Genomic DNA, 17,641 nt, shown 5'->3' with positions numbered 1-17,641 from the left:
TGAAATATTTGCGTCAACTACCGGCATCGTTCTCACGCATTTCAAGTCTCGTAGACTTGAAATCACTATGCTATGTCTACGTTAGCATCCCGTGTGAGGCCGATGGCGTTGCTCAACGCACCGATCTCAGCGTTTGGTAAACTAGTATAATACTTATAAAGTTTGTGCTTCCGCTTCGCCTTTTTGCCCTGTAACACAGTAATATCCAAAGGGGGTGGCCTAAAAATAATCCGACGGCTATTTGTCAGGACACAATGTCTCTAAAACGGGTGAGTGCGTCATAGACGGCAAGGCGAACACGACCGAAGAGGGAAAGAAATCTGTGTTCATCTTCTCCTTTCGCAAAAAAAAAATAGAAATCAGAGTGGCTGACGCCGCAATAAGACCTCGCATGGTCGCACAACACGCACAACGCGTGCGCGCGCGCACACACACACGCAGACAGACCTTGCATGATCTTGAAAGACCCTCGCATAATAATGCGGCACGCTTGGACTATGCGCTATATGGAACAAACAGATCTATAAAACCCAGCATCCTCCACTGCTTCGGACTCTCGCGCAGTCTGCAGCCGGTCGTTCGAGCAGTCCGCAAGGGTGATTCACACTTTACTTTAGGCTGTTATTAATTACGAAAACTAATTTATTCGTCGACGGAAACTTCGTTCAGCAATCAAGCTAGCTGCGCGATGTATCTACGGACAACAATTTGAATTTGAACAACACAACGTATTCCGAAGCAGAACGGTAGCCACGCTGTTACGATCGTCATTTGTTTCGTAACTACTCAACGCTGCTTTACCACAGCTTCGAATTACATCGACAATGCTACAGTAAGGTGACATTCGTAAAACTAATTTTCAGAAATACACAACTTATCTCCCAGGCTGATTACAGGCGCAAACACGGCCGCACAGATCACGCTGAGTGCTCCGTCCACCTCAACCCCAGCAGAAACTCCGGCCATGCCGATTTAAATCACTTCAGTACGTCTGACGAAACCGTTTCCTGCGTAGAAGACACCATGCCATGCTAAATAGATCGTGCGAGCGCGAGAACGATCACCAGAAACTGCCGCCGAGCGTATACCTGGCACACAACACGCAGCGCTCACCCAAACCAGCAAGCGGACTGCCCACAGATATTGTCCACAGGAGTGCCCACAGAAAACATAAACTGCCTACGCAATATGGCGGCGCCCACGAAAAAAACCGAAAAAAAAGACGTCTATGGCGCAGATAAGAGCTCTATACGCATTAAAAGTACGGCTCTTCGGTATCAGATTTTATATTTTTAATATTTGGGTTTGATATTTCAGGAGGTAAAAATCGGATGTTATTTTTAAAGAGTAAAACCAAGGAGAAATCGGGGATTTGATTGTTCGGTAGCCCAAAGTTCGGGATGATTCTCATAAATTTTACAAACCAGTAACACAAGCAATAGTTTAGCTCCTTTTGGACACAAACGTTCTATTTAAATAAGTGAACTGCGACGCTAGAGCATGTAATGACAAAAAGGCTGCTCCAAAATTATGTGACCAACGCACCTCTACAAATCCTTGTTGGCAGGCGTTAATATTACATTCAAAAGAAAAATAACAATAACAAATAGAGATGGGTCTCACAATCCATTTTTCATTTTGTTCGATTATATATTTAACATAGGAAAAAAGTACAAAATGTAGCGCACGTGGCCATGCTTCGCTTGTGTTGCGGTGCTTTCTACACTACTAGGATTTACACTTGTTGACGTGCATTATCATATGAATTGGAAACATTTATGTGTCCATCCTAGACCTGTCGGGGCTGTAACCCTTGGCTGTTGCAACAAAATTATTGCAATTCGAACTAGAAAAACCAGCCACTCTCAATTCAACGTAACCTAATTGGCTAAACATTCTCCCAACGTCACAGCTACTTTTCGCATTGTGGAGCAACGTCAGCGCTGCGTTGATTCCCTTTTCAGTTTATTACCGTCATGTACAGCCTCCCGCATTTTTAGCTATATCGCATGAGTGTCCATCACGCGTCATTTTAGCGCCTTTAAGCGGCGATAATCAGCGAGACCGGCAGAAGTACTCTCAAGAACACTAAGCACTCTCCTGTGCAAGAGTCGTCTAATGCGATGTTCCCTTCAGGATGACGTACGACCATATAGTGTTCTTGGGCGACATAGCGATAAAATTCAAGAGGCTGTACATGTATGCGACGGGCGGGAAGAACGATGTAATACATATGCATGTAAACGCGGCTACTAAGAAACCAACAAGTTTTAATTAACTTTTTGGGCCAGCGGGCGCGGGACATATTACATTTTTACGTATGCTGGTTTTCGCTTAAGCATTCTCTTCTTTCTGGGGTTTCACGTGCCAAAACCAGTTCTGATTATGAGGCACGCCGTAATGGAGGGCTCCGGAATAATTTCGACCACCTGGGGCTCTTTAACGTGCACTACAACGCAAGCACACGGGCATTTTTGCATTTCGCCTCCATAGAAATGCGGCCGCCGCGGCCGGGATTCGATCCCGCCATCTCGTGCTCAGCAGCGCAACGCCTTAGCTGACTGAGCCACGGCGTCGGGTTTCACTTAAGCGTTAGGCGAAAACAAGGCATATAAAATATTCATATGTTATTAATATTATTATTATGATATGTCCATGACCACTTGCTCACAAAAAGTGAGCAGCGTTCATTAGTTCTCTGACCTCTGTATTTATTATTATCCTTTACAAAAGAGCAAACTTCAGGGAGAAATCTGGTTTAAACAGTTTTTCACAAATTTTGTTCGGGGTGCGAAAATTGGGGGTTACAGGGTTTAATCCAAAAACGACGAAATATAAGCTGTGTTGGCATGAGTTTGACGCTAGCGCATCGTATTTTGTTACACATCACTCTAATTGCATGCTCCAGCGTATACATGCAGCCCCTCGCCCTTTAGCGATTAGGTCCGAAACTAGCTGTCCCCTGTATTTAGCGAGTGCGCCTAGCCGCTCGTGAATGGAGGTGTGCCAACGTAAGGTGTCCCGCTTTCGTTTTCTCCCCCTTGATGTGACGCGCTAGCCGTTTAGATAATGCCGCTAGTGATGACTTCCCCATTGAAGCTCCCTCCGGCTGGCGAATTAAGGTGATACATCTTCCTACCCACTAAGGAAAATTGTATCTTTAAGAGTGTTTTCTTGTGTTTAGAACTAATCCCCTTACCCCCATAGAAAAGGGCATTTGTGCGAACTAATAGACCCATATGAATGGTTGATTTTTTTAGAATGGCACCCTTTCCTCCAATTAATATCTTGCCGAAATGCACACTGTTTTCTTTTTACAGCGACACCTTTTATACTATCACTACCCTAGTCATTCGGGTGTCCACTGAAGTATTCCCGAAGTGTTATCCGAGACGTTCATAAAAAATATAGCCGCAAATAATAATAATAATAACAATAATAATAATAATAATAATAATAATAATAAAAATCATAATAATAAAAGCCGCGCAGCAGTCACTGCGGTCCTACACATCGACAGTCCGAAATGTTACCTCTCGGCCACTCCGCCCGAGACTGCCACAGAGAAAAAATTGAAGGACACTTTGTAAATTCCAAAGTGTGTTCGCCGAAAGCCTGTGGCCATTCGACTGACTATGCCACGTCTTTCTTTTTTTTTTGTGCATGACTATCCCAGTGGAATGGGCACAGGCTTTCGCCGAACACACTTTGGAAATTACAAAGTGTCCTTCAATTTTTTACAAAGATTGCCAAAGTGTGCTTTGAGGTAAACTATCGACTGTTTATTCATTAATTCTTTGTGTCTTTGCTTTAATGCCCCATTACTTCCTTATGCTTGGCTGGGTCGACGTCATGATAGCTGCCTTGTGATCACTGAAAGGTACTGATATGTACTCGAGATCTTTGGTGGTCGGATATGTCTGGATATGCTATGCACCGCTGTGCCATCACGTGATTGCTGAGAGAGTGTGACGGGGAGAGACCACAGCTGGCACCGTTCCAGGGCACGGACGGACAGACGGTTGGACGCCGCCAGTATGAGCCATTAAAGGATTTCGCCTTAATAATACGGGCATCTAAAGAGAGCGTTAGCTCCTCTAGCGGCTATGATAGGCTGATACCACGCTCTTCAATTTATCTATAGACCAGCAGCAAGGTGAAACAAGTTAGGCGGAACTCTAGCAGTAAGATCTGAAAGGCAGCAAGCAAAATAGGACCAAATAGTGCTGCCTACCCACTTTACGAAGGGGGCGTGCCACGACTACAACAAATTCTGTGCTCTTATCAGTAGTAGATTGCTCCACATGTACCTGATCATGCTTATTCCAGTACACACTGCGTAAGTGCAAGACTTACTGCTCATAATATTGCGCAGTAATTAGGACTGTTATGCTCATAATGTTGCGCAGTATTATGCGAAGTATCACGCGTCCTGTCCGATATTATGCGGAATTGTATGCGCAGTATTATGCGCATATTATTTCAAAGGACGTTTCACGTCCTGTGCGTGCTGCTAAGGGTGGAGGGCATTAGGGTACATAAATCGCGTAACCAAACACGAAAATAGCCATTTATCCACGCATTACAAAGCTTATGCGTGCCTAACTAATGATACCTCTACTTGGGGTCCTATACAGTAGAAATCTTGCAGTCGTGCTCACTCGTTTTTCGTAGTGGGCCCGCATTGGTGAAATGTGGTGGGCGCGAATCAGTATCACTCTGTCTTGCTCCCAGAATTTCTGCACGTCATTTCTGGACGCTACGTACGTGCCGAAGGCGGGGGTGCCATAGCCGAGCAATCGTTAAATTTCTGCCACAAATTGCACACTTGTAAGCCTTATAACTCCTGATGACCACAGGTTTGAGTTTCATGGATCACACCTACTATGGCTGAGTGAAGTTTCTCGAACACGACCACTCCCGCTCGGATCGACGGCCGCAGTGCCGAGCTCTTTCCCAATGCCGAGCGAGAGGCTAAATCTAGCTCCGATGGCGTCGTGCGTGGCGCGAGAACGGTGCTATCTGCGTAAGCGACCTATGCATGATCGAGTATTTTTTTTTCTCTACACAACGAAAGCAAAGTAAGGCGCGTGGGTAGTACGGTTGCAAAGTTATAAGTGATAACAGGGAGGTTTACAATCTTAGGCCGCCCCAACAAGAGAGCGCTTTGCGTTCGTGGTCTGGTCCGCCGGGAAAGCGCTTTAGAATAGCGCTCCCGGCTTGCTTTAGCGTCACGCGATTGTAGCGCCCTTCCTGCACGATGGAGGAAAACGAAAACACAGAGCCCGAAAAAATTTAATAAATAAAAACATGAAATAATGCAATCCGTAATATTTTACAACATGAAAAGTATACCTGAGAGTTTATTATTTTGAATGAGGAGGCGTTGATGCGTTTTTTAGATGATCGTGGTGACGTTGAGATGACGCAAAGCAACTTTGGGGCACCCACATTATTATTTTTGAAATTAAACGTTAAGGGCGTGAAAAAACCCAAACCCAAGGATACCGTTTGAGTTTGGCGCATGCGCTGTGGCGAGACGTTAGTCGTTGGGGTTCCTCTATCTTTCGGGGCCTCTATTCAAAATAAGCCTTATACTATAGTATGTTTTCGTTACACACAGTTTTAGCAAAAGCCACCCCCCAACTGAAAGACGTTTCACGTCAAATGCTATCCTTTCATTTGCCAATAATAAGCTCTATATATCACGATAGCCTGGCGTCTGCTCTTATAAAAATCCAAGCCCTTCCCGTGTCGAGAAAATAGGGGTAAGCGAAGCTTGTCGTGTGTGCATCTCAACTTCGTGGGTATTTTTTTTTCTTCCTTTCCCTCTCTTTATTTCCCTCTCTCTCTCTTTATTTATTTATTTCTCTTTCTCCGTTCTCTCTTTCTTTCTTTTTCTCTTTCTCTCTCTCCTTCTTTTATGTCCCTGGTATGTGCCATTGAGCTTGGACCCTTTCTGCACTATCGCCAGGATCGGCTCACTTTTCAGCGTGACACCACCGCCCCCACCACCACCGCCGACACTTGTGAGCCTATAAAGCTTCGCTTAAAACAGCTCGTGTGGTCTATTGCAGCGGTAATTCAGCGCCTGTAGCCTCAAGCCAGTTCGCGCGGCACCCTGCGCGGTTGACGCCGCGGCATCCCAACGGCACATACCCGCTCGTGTAGGACTGGAGTTGCTCTCCGTGCACCTTGCGTCCCGACCACACGCCCACGGAGACGACGGCGATGTAGTACAGGATGATGATCAGCGCGCCCAGGATGCTCACCGCCATGGCTGTCGATGGTGATGATGATGATGATGATGATCCTTTATCATGGCTCGCACCCACTGAGGGGGATGGTGACGTTTATACCCGCTTCGCTCGAGCGGTAACCGTATTCTTCCTTCAGAATGCGGGTATGTAGCTGGTATCCAGGCATTAATACTGCTCGTGCGCGCAATGGGATCCAAGAACTGTGCGGACGAAAGAAAATTACTAGAGATTTATTTGCAGTTACAAAATACCAGGATTATGAAAGTCAACGACCGTGAAAATGGCTATTGTTAAGTGTTGACCGAAGCAAAAGAAGGCCAACAGACGCGTTCGAGTGTCACGTCTTTAATGCGTCGCGTATGAGGCCCGGATGAGAGACAGTCAAGCCAGCTGCAGCATGGCGCCACCGTCGTAAGCCTACATCAAGGTGGCTACAGGCCCCACTACACAGCTATATTGCATGTTACAGGTAAAAAACAAAGAAAGCATGATAATTAACGAACGCAATGATGATTACGACGGTGATGGTAATGACGACGACAACCGATGATGCTGATAATGATGATGCCTTCTACAATGACACAAACCCACTCTGGGGAATAAGCCAAGAACCTGGTGGTGTTATGATACCTGACATAAATAAAAATGCGAAAGAAGCCAATCATAAATAATATAATGTGTAATATACAGCAGTCAGCCTTACATAATCAACGTCAAATAAAGATGCCAATAATATTTCAGGTAAAGGTAAGGGTTGAACTTAAGGTTAACTGAGAGTTTGAAACTATATTATTATTATTATTATTATTATTATTATTATTATTATTATTATTATTATTATGTTTTTACTTAAATGTTCTACTTTTATACTTTGATGAAGGGCAAATACATCGTGAAAAATAGTAGAGAATGAATACAATAAGGGGGGAAATTGCATGGTAATTATTTAGTTTCGCAGAGGCAATTATATACGATTAGGAAAGCGTTCGTATGGTTGTATCCTAACACCGATGCTCCCAAATGGGAGTGCAGCAGTACTACATATACTCGGGCCAAAATCACGAAGCTGAATCTCCAAAATTCATTTTCGTTCAGTGAAAAATCACAGGCAAGATAGAAAAATGTCAATTGAAACCCAGTGTCTGTCTAGGCGCACTCCGTTTTCTCCTCTTCTGCTTCTCAGAGAGCGCGGGAGACAGCCAACGCGCTTTTTAAACAGAAATTCTCACAGTCAGAAGTTAAACAGTCAGAAGTGGGATCGCGTCTCGGCTGATCCCGTACTCGCGGCTTCGACACACGGCTTCCTCACCCGACATCGAAGAGCGTCGTGTCCGAGTCCGTTTCCTCGTGGGCTTGTTTGACTGCAAGCTCTCGGACCAGCTTTGTCGGAACCCGAGATTGACGTTGCGCGAAACGCTCACGCACGTTCGTCAACATGGAGACGCCGTTAACAAACGCAAGGCTCGTGACTCGGCTGATTCATCGACGCTCGCCATCGACGCCGCTTGCGTTCGCACTGACGCCGCTCGCGTTCGCAAGGGAAAGCCAGCGTGTCCTGATAAGGCAACGCAGCAGCTGTGCCCATTCTGCGGACGCACATCGCATCCTCGCGCCGGCTGTCCGGCTCGCAGAGCGTCCTGCAAATTTTGCTACAAGAAAAAAATTAAATTATGTGGTTTTACGTGCCAAAACCACGATCTGATTATGAGGCACGCTGTAGTAGGGGACTCCGGAAATTTGGACCGCCTGGGGTTCCTTAACGTGCACCTAGATCTATGTACACGGGTGTCAAGAGTGGCCAATTCGAGAACTTGTGCCTCAAGAAGAAACGCGGCAGCGGGAAGCACACACCGAAGCCTTCTGCCAGCTCCATCGAGCTACATGCAGTTGCGGAAGAGCGTCCGAACGCGAAGTTCGTCGAAGTACTCGTTGATGGGTGTCCACTTTCCTTCAAGGTGGACTCCGGCGCCGAAGTTTCTGACGTACCCAGTACGTTTCCAGGCGTCTCCTCGAAGCTTCAAGACCCCAAGAGCGAATTGAAATGCCCTGGCAACAACATCCTACCGGTCATGGGCACTTACGTTGCTACCCTGTCATGGCACGGCAAGCTCACCAATCAGCGATTCTACGTCCTGGCAACCAAGATTGTCCCGCAGCTGGGCTTCCCGGCAATCCAAGCCTTAGGCGTCTGCACGTTTGTCGACCAAGTCTCGGGGACTCCACAGCCCTCGGGCGACTTGCGTGTTGATCCCAGCCTCTCCTTACCAGACGTCGTCTCATCGCAGCTCGAGCACCTGCGCCAGGCCCAAGCCAACGACGGCGTGTGCCGTCTGCTGCTGCAATACTGCACTAGCGGCTGGCCCCGACAGTCCCACTTGCCTCTCCACGTGAAGAGGTACTGGCAGCACCGAGGGGACATCACCGTCTGTGAGGGACTGCTTCTGAAGGGGTCCCGCATCGTCGTGCCGTCCGCCCTTCAGAGCCGCACGCTCGAGCTCCTTCATGATGGGCATCAAGGCATCAACCGGTGCAAAGCTCTGCTCGGAAATCAGTCTGGTGGCCGGGCATCAACAACCAGATAGAGACACTGGTGTCTAACTGCTCCACGTGTGCCGAAACCAGGGTGCAGCACTCGGAACCCATGCTGCAGTCAACCACTCCAGCTCGGCCCTGGGAAGAGGTGGGCGTCGATCTATTTCATTTGAACCGCCTGGACTATGTCCTTCTGATGGATTACCGGTTACGCTTCCCGGAGGTCATCAGCCTGCGCTCGACGTCAGCACCTGCTGTCATCAACGTCATCAAGAGCGTTTTCGCACGCCACGGGATCCCGAGACTGGTGCACAGCGATAACGGTCCTCAGTTTGCTGCAAGAGACTTCTCCGCCTTCGCCCATTCCTATGGTTTCCGCCACGTCACTAGCAGCCCCAATTTTCCACAGTCGAATGGGGAGGTGGAACAGATGGTGAGGACGATCAAGGACCTGCTGCGGAACGCGGATGATCTATACTTTGCGCTTCTGGCATACCGGGACGCCCCTGGGGTAGACGGAATGAGCCCCGCTCAGCTGCTCATGGGCAGACGCCTACAGACCCGGGTACCTAAGGCGTCGCACCAGCTGGAGCCTGCCTGGGTGCCGTTCGTCCCATTCACTCGGCGTGATCAAGCCAACCGTAGGCGCCAAGCATCCGACTTCAACAGAAGACACGCGGCTCATGAACTGCGGCCTCTTCAGGCCGGCGAAAAGGTCTGGGTACGGGACGTCAACTCCCCCGCGATCGTCATGGGGCCAGCTCAACGCCCTCGCTCCTACGTGGTGGAGACTCCCACAGGTGTACTCCAGCGCAACCGGATGCACCTGGTTCCAACGACGGGACGTCCTGCTGAAGACACTACCAGTACACCTGTTACTCCTGCGGCTGCGCAGACCGCCATGTCCCCAACAACGCCTGGAGCTGATCGAGCAGCTCAAGACCAGGAAACCGCATCGCGTCAGGAAAGCACCTCCACTGCAGATGCACCCTGTGGTTCTCCTTCTACGCCACGCGTCTCTAGGTTCGGCAGGAAGATCGGCAGGTCGAGAAGGCTCGACCTATGAACGTTTTGTGCCGGAGCTAGAGTTCCTCTGTTCTGTTGTTCTAATTTAAAGAAGGGAGGAGGTAGTGTGGCAGCACTGCGTCCTCGGCTATATAAGCGTTCAATAAACGCGGTCGGGGACTTGCCCACCCGGAGAGTTAGCTGCTGTGTCACTCGCCCGCTCGGGTTGAACCTAAGGTTAACTGAGAGTTTGAAACTATATTATTATTATTATTATTATTATTATTATTATTATTAGTAGTAGTAGTAGTAGTAGTAGTAGTAGTAGTAGTAGCAGTATTAATATTATTATTATTATGCTTTTACTTAAATGTTTTACTTGTATACTTTGATAAAGGGCAAGTACATCGTGAAAAATAGTAGAGAATGAATAAAATAAGGGGGAAATTGCATGGTAATTATTTAGTTTCGCAGAGGCAATTATATACGATTAGGCAAGCGTTCGTGTGGTTGTATCCTAACACCGATGCTCCCAAATGAGAGTGCAGCCGTACGACATATTCTCGGGCCAAAATTACGAAGCTCAATCTCCAAAATTCATTTTGGTTCAGTGGGAAATCACAGGCAAGATAGAAAAATGTCAATTGAAACCCAGTGTCTATACACACTCCGTTGTCTCCTCTTCTGCTTCTCAGAGAGCGCGGGAGACAGCCAACGCGCTTTTTAAACAGAAATTCTGTCGGTGTATGCGTAGCTTCTATTTTGCAAAGCAGAAGAAATTTGATACATAAAAGCTCTAAGGAGGCGAATAAGGACAGCGAAAGGAAAGGAACAGCAATAGGTGGAGACTGCCAGAGAGTGACTAAGGATGGTTCGGTTGAAGTTGTGTAACAAGGGAATTACAGTGTAGGCTATAATGTGCCGATAAATGGTATGAAATAAACGCGCAACAACAACGGAAAGAAGACGAGAATGAAAAGGCCATACTTCCTTCTTTCTCGTCTTCCTTCCATGGTTGTTTCGCATCTATTTCACACCAGTTATCTTATACCAACTAGTCCAGCAGCAAGTTTTACTAAAGTATAATGTGCAGGATGAAGGAGAAGAGACGATGTACGTAAAGCTTGACAGTTATTTGAAGAGCAAGCCACAGGACCTGCTATTCTATTTCTCTTGAGTGACCTTTGATGAAATGAATCTGTTTGACGTAAGACAGCAAGTACTTTCGTTTATATAGGCTGAAACAATCGACAAAGCCTGTCTGCTGTTTAGAACAGGCCACGGTTGCCTCAGTACAAAGCGGGGGTTATTCCAAGACGATGCATGTGCTGTTTGTGGATAGGGCATTTTGACAAACCCGATGCTCATGCATTCACAAGTTGAGGGAGACGAGGAAGCTTTGAGTCTGAGACCACTGGCTTTCGTACTGCGCACATCACATGTTTCATACTCAGCAGTAGTATTTCCGTTGCGCTCCTAACAGTAAACCCAAATACCTGTGGCGGGGAATTTGTTAAACTATGATTTCGTGACTTCTAGCTCTGAGGCTATATAGACATATGTAGACGCAGAAGATCGACCAATTGCTAACGGCCAACAATGCCATGAGTACGGAACTATTTATTGCGACGTTTTGCGGCTGTTCCACAGTGGAAATCCAATGTGTCGCGAAAGTCAATAGCATGTACAAATAATGTGCAGATCCAACGCACATCTTGTAATTCATGTAAAGCGAGGCTTTCGTGAGGCGGCTAATCAAATGCTATAAATTTGTCCATTTTATTCCTGCGTCTATGGCGTAAAGAAAACTGGCGCGCTCACGTGTGGTCTCGCGCACCCCTGCTGCACAATGTGACACACGCGGCGATCACTTAGTTCGCATTGGCACGATGGAAGTACACGTGCGGTTGTGGCCTGATGGTTAGAGCTGCTGTGCTGGGAGACCAAGGTTCGATCCCACCACCGGGCACGTGATTACTTTTTTAAGTGTGAGCTATTCTGCAAGGCAGTAGCAGCACCCAGCAGTCGAGGTCAGGAAAGTACGGCAGGGTTCCCAAATAAAGCCTTCGCTTTAAAACAAAGTCAACATAATAAAAGGGGACAGCCATTGTAGTTCAGCGACCACCAATGCGTTTGCGTGATGGTTAAGACAATGTATCTTCGACCGGTGAAGCTAGACACCGAACGCATACCCCGGCGCCCCGGTTGATTACCGGAGAGCCGGGCTCGCTCACCATTTATCGTATTTTTCTATAATGTTCAACTTTATAGATACACTCACCTTTTCCTCATCTGAAGTTTATTGAGCTATTGCAGGTTTAAAACACCAAAACTGACATATCGTTGAAACGAGTTATTTTCCCTTGTACCTAGAACCCCCTTCTTCCTAACATCTTGCCCATTACATACTTCGTGAGCAGGACCCCCTAAAGCAACCAATATTTTAACGCGACAGCGTTAAGGGCCCCGTGTCGCATAAAATCCGGCGTCGGCGACCGGCACACGATGTCGGCTCGGCGGCGGAGAAAATCATCCCCAACTACCCCAACCACCTCGACCGCGCAGGCCCTCCACGTGGTGCAAGGTTTTGGTGAACAAAAATTGAATTCCTCACAATGAAATCCGTCAGAAAAATGGTAAAGTACGACTTTACCGTAAATTCATCGTCGGATTCGCCGTCGGATTGTCTACCAATCGGCGTCGGATTGTAATTAGAATGTACGAGAAAGCCTACTTCTGCTACGAGGAAACTTAAACACAAACCCATTTTCCGGCATTTCTACCAAACTACAGCCGCACGTTCGGGTACTTGCGAAAATGATATCCAGATGGCGCCCGCATCCTAGGCAAGTCAAATTGGGACTTCGCCTCCTAATTCGTTTCGGACACACGTGCGCGTCGGGGCAATAGCAAACAAATAATAAAATATGAAAAAAAAGGTGCTAGGGCCTTCACATTTTAATATAAAACCACTTATAGTGCCCCTGGAAAAAATGTCTTTCCAGCAATGCATTTCAGTTTAAAAGTGAAGCCGACTTTAAGGGGATCGGTGTAAGCTTGGTCTTTGTAAGCTGCCTTTCCCACGCACAATGTTGCAGTGAATGAAGCCTACTTGCCGTATGCGAACGATGCGATGCGAACGGGTCCCGATAACGCTATCGCGTTCTACTCTCAAAGGGGAAGCTTAGGCGTCCTACATTTTTTCTTCACATTGATCGAGGATAATTGTGGTAGGTGTGGAAGTTCTGTAGCCATTCACGGTACGCTTCCTCTGCTCCTCAACTACACTATGACTACACGAATACGGCTATCTCTGCTTATATAGTCGAGCACCGTTTCGTAATCTATGAACGCCATATCGGGTTTTGCTAGAACACGCAAACTCGTCAATTACCTGATTAGCGCCACCGCGCTCCGCGCCTTTTGACCCACCCCCCCCCCCAAATGGATGGGGCTGACTGTTAAATATATCCTTAATATTGATCCATGGTATATGGGTTGACTTAATTCAAGCATTGCCCCGATTCTCGTCAATGTTACTGCCATTCCGACAAATTCAAATGAAAATCTATTTCCTTGAAAGGAGGAGCCCGGACCAAAAGATGTCAAGAGCTTGACAGGAGACGTGACCCCAGTCAAGAAGTCGTTAAAAGCCGCAATGAAGGTTAAGCTATCCGGAGAAGGCATAAGTCGTGGAGGCTCAACGGGGGGAGGGGGGGGGTCAAAAGGCGCGGATATAGTCCGACGTAGCGTAAGCTCACGTGCGCGGCCACACACGCTACGTCACGTTAGCGAGAACAAGAGCGTATATAGTTCGACGCACTGGCGCAGCCAACGCAACCGGATACGACCAGCGCGCTCCGACGTGCCCGACGTCGAGATGGCTCTTGCTCCATCCGCGAGTTGGTCCCGCCTACTACGCCGACCCACAATGCATTGCGTGCGATCGAAGAAAGGCGCCCACGCAATGTTGCCAGGTCGGACGAGGCCGCGTAGCCCAAAGCTAGAGAAATTGTAGCCCAAATGCAGCCAGACACAAAAAAGAGCAAAAGAAAATTTGTAGCGAAATATAGACATTTTTATTTGCAGTTTTATTTGTACATACATTTATTTTCACATTCGACTACGGCAATCCTTTTTGCACAACCCGTCATAACAAAATGTCTCTGATGGTCGATCCTTGCCATCAACAACAGCACCAAAGTGCTTGCACGCACAACACTTTTTGGTTGGCCCCGGAAACTCTCAAGTACCAGTAAATCACCACAGAGGGCGAAAAAAGAAAGACGCAGCGAAATCGAAACAAATGGGCATGCTGCTTTCGAAAGGGATTCACAACCTGACATGAGATCTTAGGCAATTACGCATCTAATTAGTAATATCATTTTCCCGAATTAGGTAAGAAATGGCAACCGAAATATTGGCCAGTTTGAGCAAAACACACTTTGTCTCATCGTCCTATCTTGTTTTCTCTTTTTTGTCAATTAGCTTGGCTCGGGTTAGCTGGGACACACTCTATACAGTTTCCATTTACACCAACCTGGCCGCCATCTTAAGTGTCTAGCACCCCAAGAACATGCATTAAAAAAGTGAGAGACGAGAGATGTCAATCACTGTTTGAATCGGTGTAAGCGAAGCTTTACAAGGTTACTGCGCAATACGACACATCAGTGTAGAAAGCGCTCAGTCGTTTTCGGCGACGAGCACGTCCTCAATGTAACTCGCTCGAAATGGTAAAAGCCGCGACGGCGCACAAAGAGCAAAGGTAAACGACAAATTGATAACAGCAGTGGTAATCCTGCGAAAACCGCTTACTGACAAAAAGCAAACCATGTTTATGTGCTAATAATAATTGCTGGGATATTGCGAGCCAAAACCAAGATATGATTATGAGCCATGCCGCAGTGGGGGACTCTGGATCAATTACGACCACCTGACGTTCTTTAACGTGCACCTCAATCTATGTTCCCGGGTGTTCCTGCATTTCGCCTCCATCGAAATCTGGCCGCCGAGGCCGGCAATCGAACTAGCGTCCTCGAGCCAGCTGCGCGACACCTCACCTGCTAAGCTAACACGGTGGGTGATGATCGTGTGACGTGGTGCAGTGATGTCATCGTGGCAAACATGTTTCGATATTCGCTCAATGGTTACCTGCATCTGTGACGTTACAGGCAAACTATCTCTGTGTAAAAGCACCAGGACCCACCTTTGAGCTCGGGGTCTTGCTCCCATTCCTTTTTATATTTCCTCGCATACTTGGCCCACTTGCCCATGGTTCGACTCTCCTCTAGTAGCATCGGTTTCTGTTCTCATCGCCTCGGTCCGATCATGTGAGAATTTTCAATATCATTCAGGCCGAGCGCTGCATGCCTCTGCTTCCGTATAATGCTTCTCTTTGTACACGAGTGGGCAGATATTTTTTGCCGCCCCTCGCACAAGACGGCGCGTCCACCAACGACCAGGAAGATGCCTGTAAAGCTTACCGTGAGACGCATGGTGCAGGTCGAAAGCAGTGCCCGGCGCGATACTTCGCCCAGAAGGCATGGTCATAAACACACTGGAGCGTGTCATATACCCGTGCTTCTATTCTTTCATTACGACCCTATTTTACTGCTCTCCCTTTCTGAGCATAGCCGCGTTAGTACAATATGCTGTAACGCCCTCTACTCGCAGGCCCATCCCGATGGACAGGTATCGGGTGTCTGATGACTGAAACCGATAACACGAAGATGAGACGAAGTTACTGGCGCAAATGTTAGCACGGTGTAACTTTAAGCAGGGCTAGGTCAGCTGGTATACCCCCCGGGTAAACGATGTTTGCGTCACTAGCGCCAATTTGTCCCCTGGTGTTTGGTAGGCCAAACTGTGAAACCAATAAACAATAAAAAAAAATTGCTGATGCTGCTATGGCAACGCTTTTGTTGATGAGAGAGGAGGAAACGCCGAGCTGCTTGTCGTCTGCTATGCGCTCGACGAGCGCGCGACCGCTTTGTGAGCCGCAAGCGGAAAAGAGCACCGCTTGCATCTTTTTTAGATTGTGTTGCTGCTGCATATACTGTTTTCTACAGCTTTCGGTCGCTAATTTTCTCGGACGTTGAGCACGTCCACGAAACATTTGTTAGGAAATATTTCTCAGTTAAAATGCACGCGAGCTAGCAAGCTCGAAGCGTGACAATTTTGTTTGAGCAAGAAAATTGAGTAGTCGGAAAATGTGGTGTATTCACTGATTTTATTAGCAACGTATTGCAAACGATACAACTCAATACATACCACAATAGCACAGAGCTGTGTAATTCGTACAGTAAATACAAATGTTGGCATCTGTATTGGTTACACAAACATAAGAGAAGTCTTCACACAATTCATCGTATATAGATTATCGCTGCAGGGGTCACCACGTTCATTGGCTGTACACAGTACAATTCACCACAAACGAAGGTTCATAGTAACACGTTCGTGAATAATGAACTGATCATGCAGAGCAGGTGACGAGGACGTTGAGCCCAACATTGCCAGCTCCTTTTTCTTTTTCCATCTTCTGGAAATAAGGGGGAAATGAGCAGCATTTTAGGTCACATGTTTTAAACAAGTCTCAGCACTTTTTTCGCAAAATGGCGCTTCCAACTTATGCGAGTCAGCTTCGATTGTGTATCTTTGCATGACTTCAACTAAAAATATTCCTCCAAGAGACATTAAGCTTTGCTCAAAGTTGCATTGCTATTGTACAATTACGTAACATGTTTAGCATTGGTGTTGTCTCATTAGCTGGCTAGGAACATATTATTGCAGTTTCTTTTTTTTATTTACTTTCGCTTTACCATTGCCTACACAGCCCACAAGAGGTAATTAAGTCAAAATAATTTAAAAGCTGCTCTGCGCCGGCACGCGCATACCTGCTCCTGTAAAATTTCTACTATACAACGAAAATTATGGAGATCGTTGCAGCGTGTACCCAAGACTTAGCTTCGTCGTATTGAATTGTGCGATTTTACGTACCGCGATGCGTGCGTGAGACACGCCGTAATAACCGACTGCGAAATATTTCGACCATCGGCGGCGTGCGTTAACTTCGGCCCTATCGAAACTCAATTTATTTCTGCGACCTCGTGTTTCAAAGTGTAACGCCATGTCCGATAAGCGACAACGGCAGGCGACAGATATGCCGCTTACAGCAAGGCCAAGTGGGCTGCGTCTTCTTACGAGCGTGAATTCTGTCGTTGTGAAAAGAAGATATTCGCATCTTTCGCTGCGTCAGGAAGCTGGAAAATATTTGCAGCGTTAGCTACACCAGCAGTTTGGAACACCCTTTACCACGCATGATCATCGAATATTAAGTAAAAACGAAAAGAACGCAATTCCCTGGAGCACGCGCAACAAATTTCGCGGCGTAACGTCACACGAAGCCGTAGCAGACGACATGAAAAAAGAAAGAAAGAAGCGCTCCGTGCTGTTCACTTTTGCGCCGTATCTTGCATACTAGTTCTACACAAAGCAAGAATGCACGCCGCCTGCCTTAATGCCCAAAATCAACAAGTCGGCCTTTGCATACCTACAACCTGGACGACGCTCTTTTGGCCGGCAGGGTGGTCTTGAGCCGAACCAGCCGTGGCTTCTGTGGCTTCTGCCCGGGAGGGTCCTGGAAGATAGGGTAGAAATCGGTCTCGGTTAAGGAGGTAGCGAAGGAAGGCAGTTGTACATTAAGCTGGTTGCATGAAATCCAATGTAAAGGACACACCTTGAACTCATGCTTAAATATGGAACGTGAATTATGTATCAAGCGATAAGGCGCGTGAAAACGAACTACAAATGCGCACACATTCGCAACCCCTAATAAATTGTTTTTC

The 17,641-nt window shown here is 47.1% G+C and overlaps 1 protein-coding gene across 1 annotated transcript; it reads left to right on the top strand.

The window, feature by feature from the left end:
• The first annotated feature begins 8,901 nt into the window (after window positions 1-8,901).
• LOC119443103 (uncharacterized protein K02A2.6-like) lies at window positions 8,902-9,858 on the top strand. The gene has a single exon (XM_037708256.1). The coding sequence runs from the start codon at window positions 8,902-8,904 to the stop codon at window positions 9,856-9,858; it is 957 nt and encodes a 318-aa protein (XP_037564184.1).
• The last annotated feature ends 7,783 nt before the right edge of the window (window positions 9,859-17,641 follow it).

This window comes from Dermacentor silvarum, chromosome 1, assembly GCF_013339745.2.
Source record: "Dermacentor silvarum isolate Dsil-2018 chromosome 1, BIME_Dsil_1.4, whole genome shotgun sequence".
Taxonomy (NCBI): Eukaryota; Metazoa; Arthropoda; class Arachnida; order Ixodida; family Ixodidae; genus Dermacentor; species Dermacentor silvarum.
The sequence above is the reverse complement of the archived record's forward strand: the minus strand, read 5'-3'. Positions and strand labels throughout refer to the sequence as shown.

Excerpts from the sequence above, each read along its gene's own strand:
- LOC119443103 (XM_037708256.1), top strand. The coding sequence starts at position 8,902 with ATGCTGCAGTCAACCACTCCAGCTCGGCCCTGGGAAGAGGTGGGCGTC.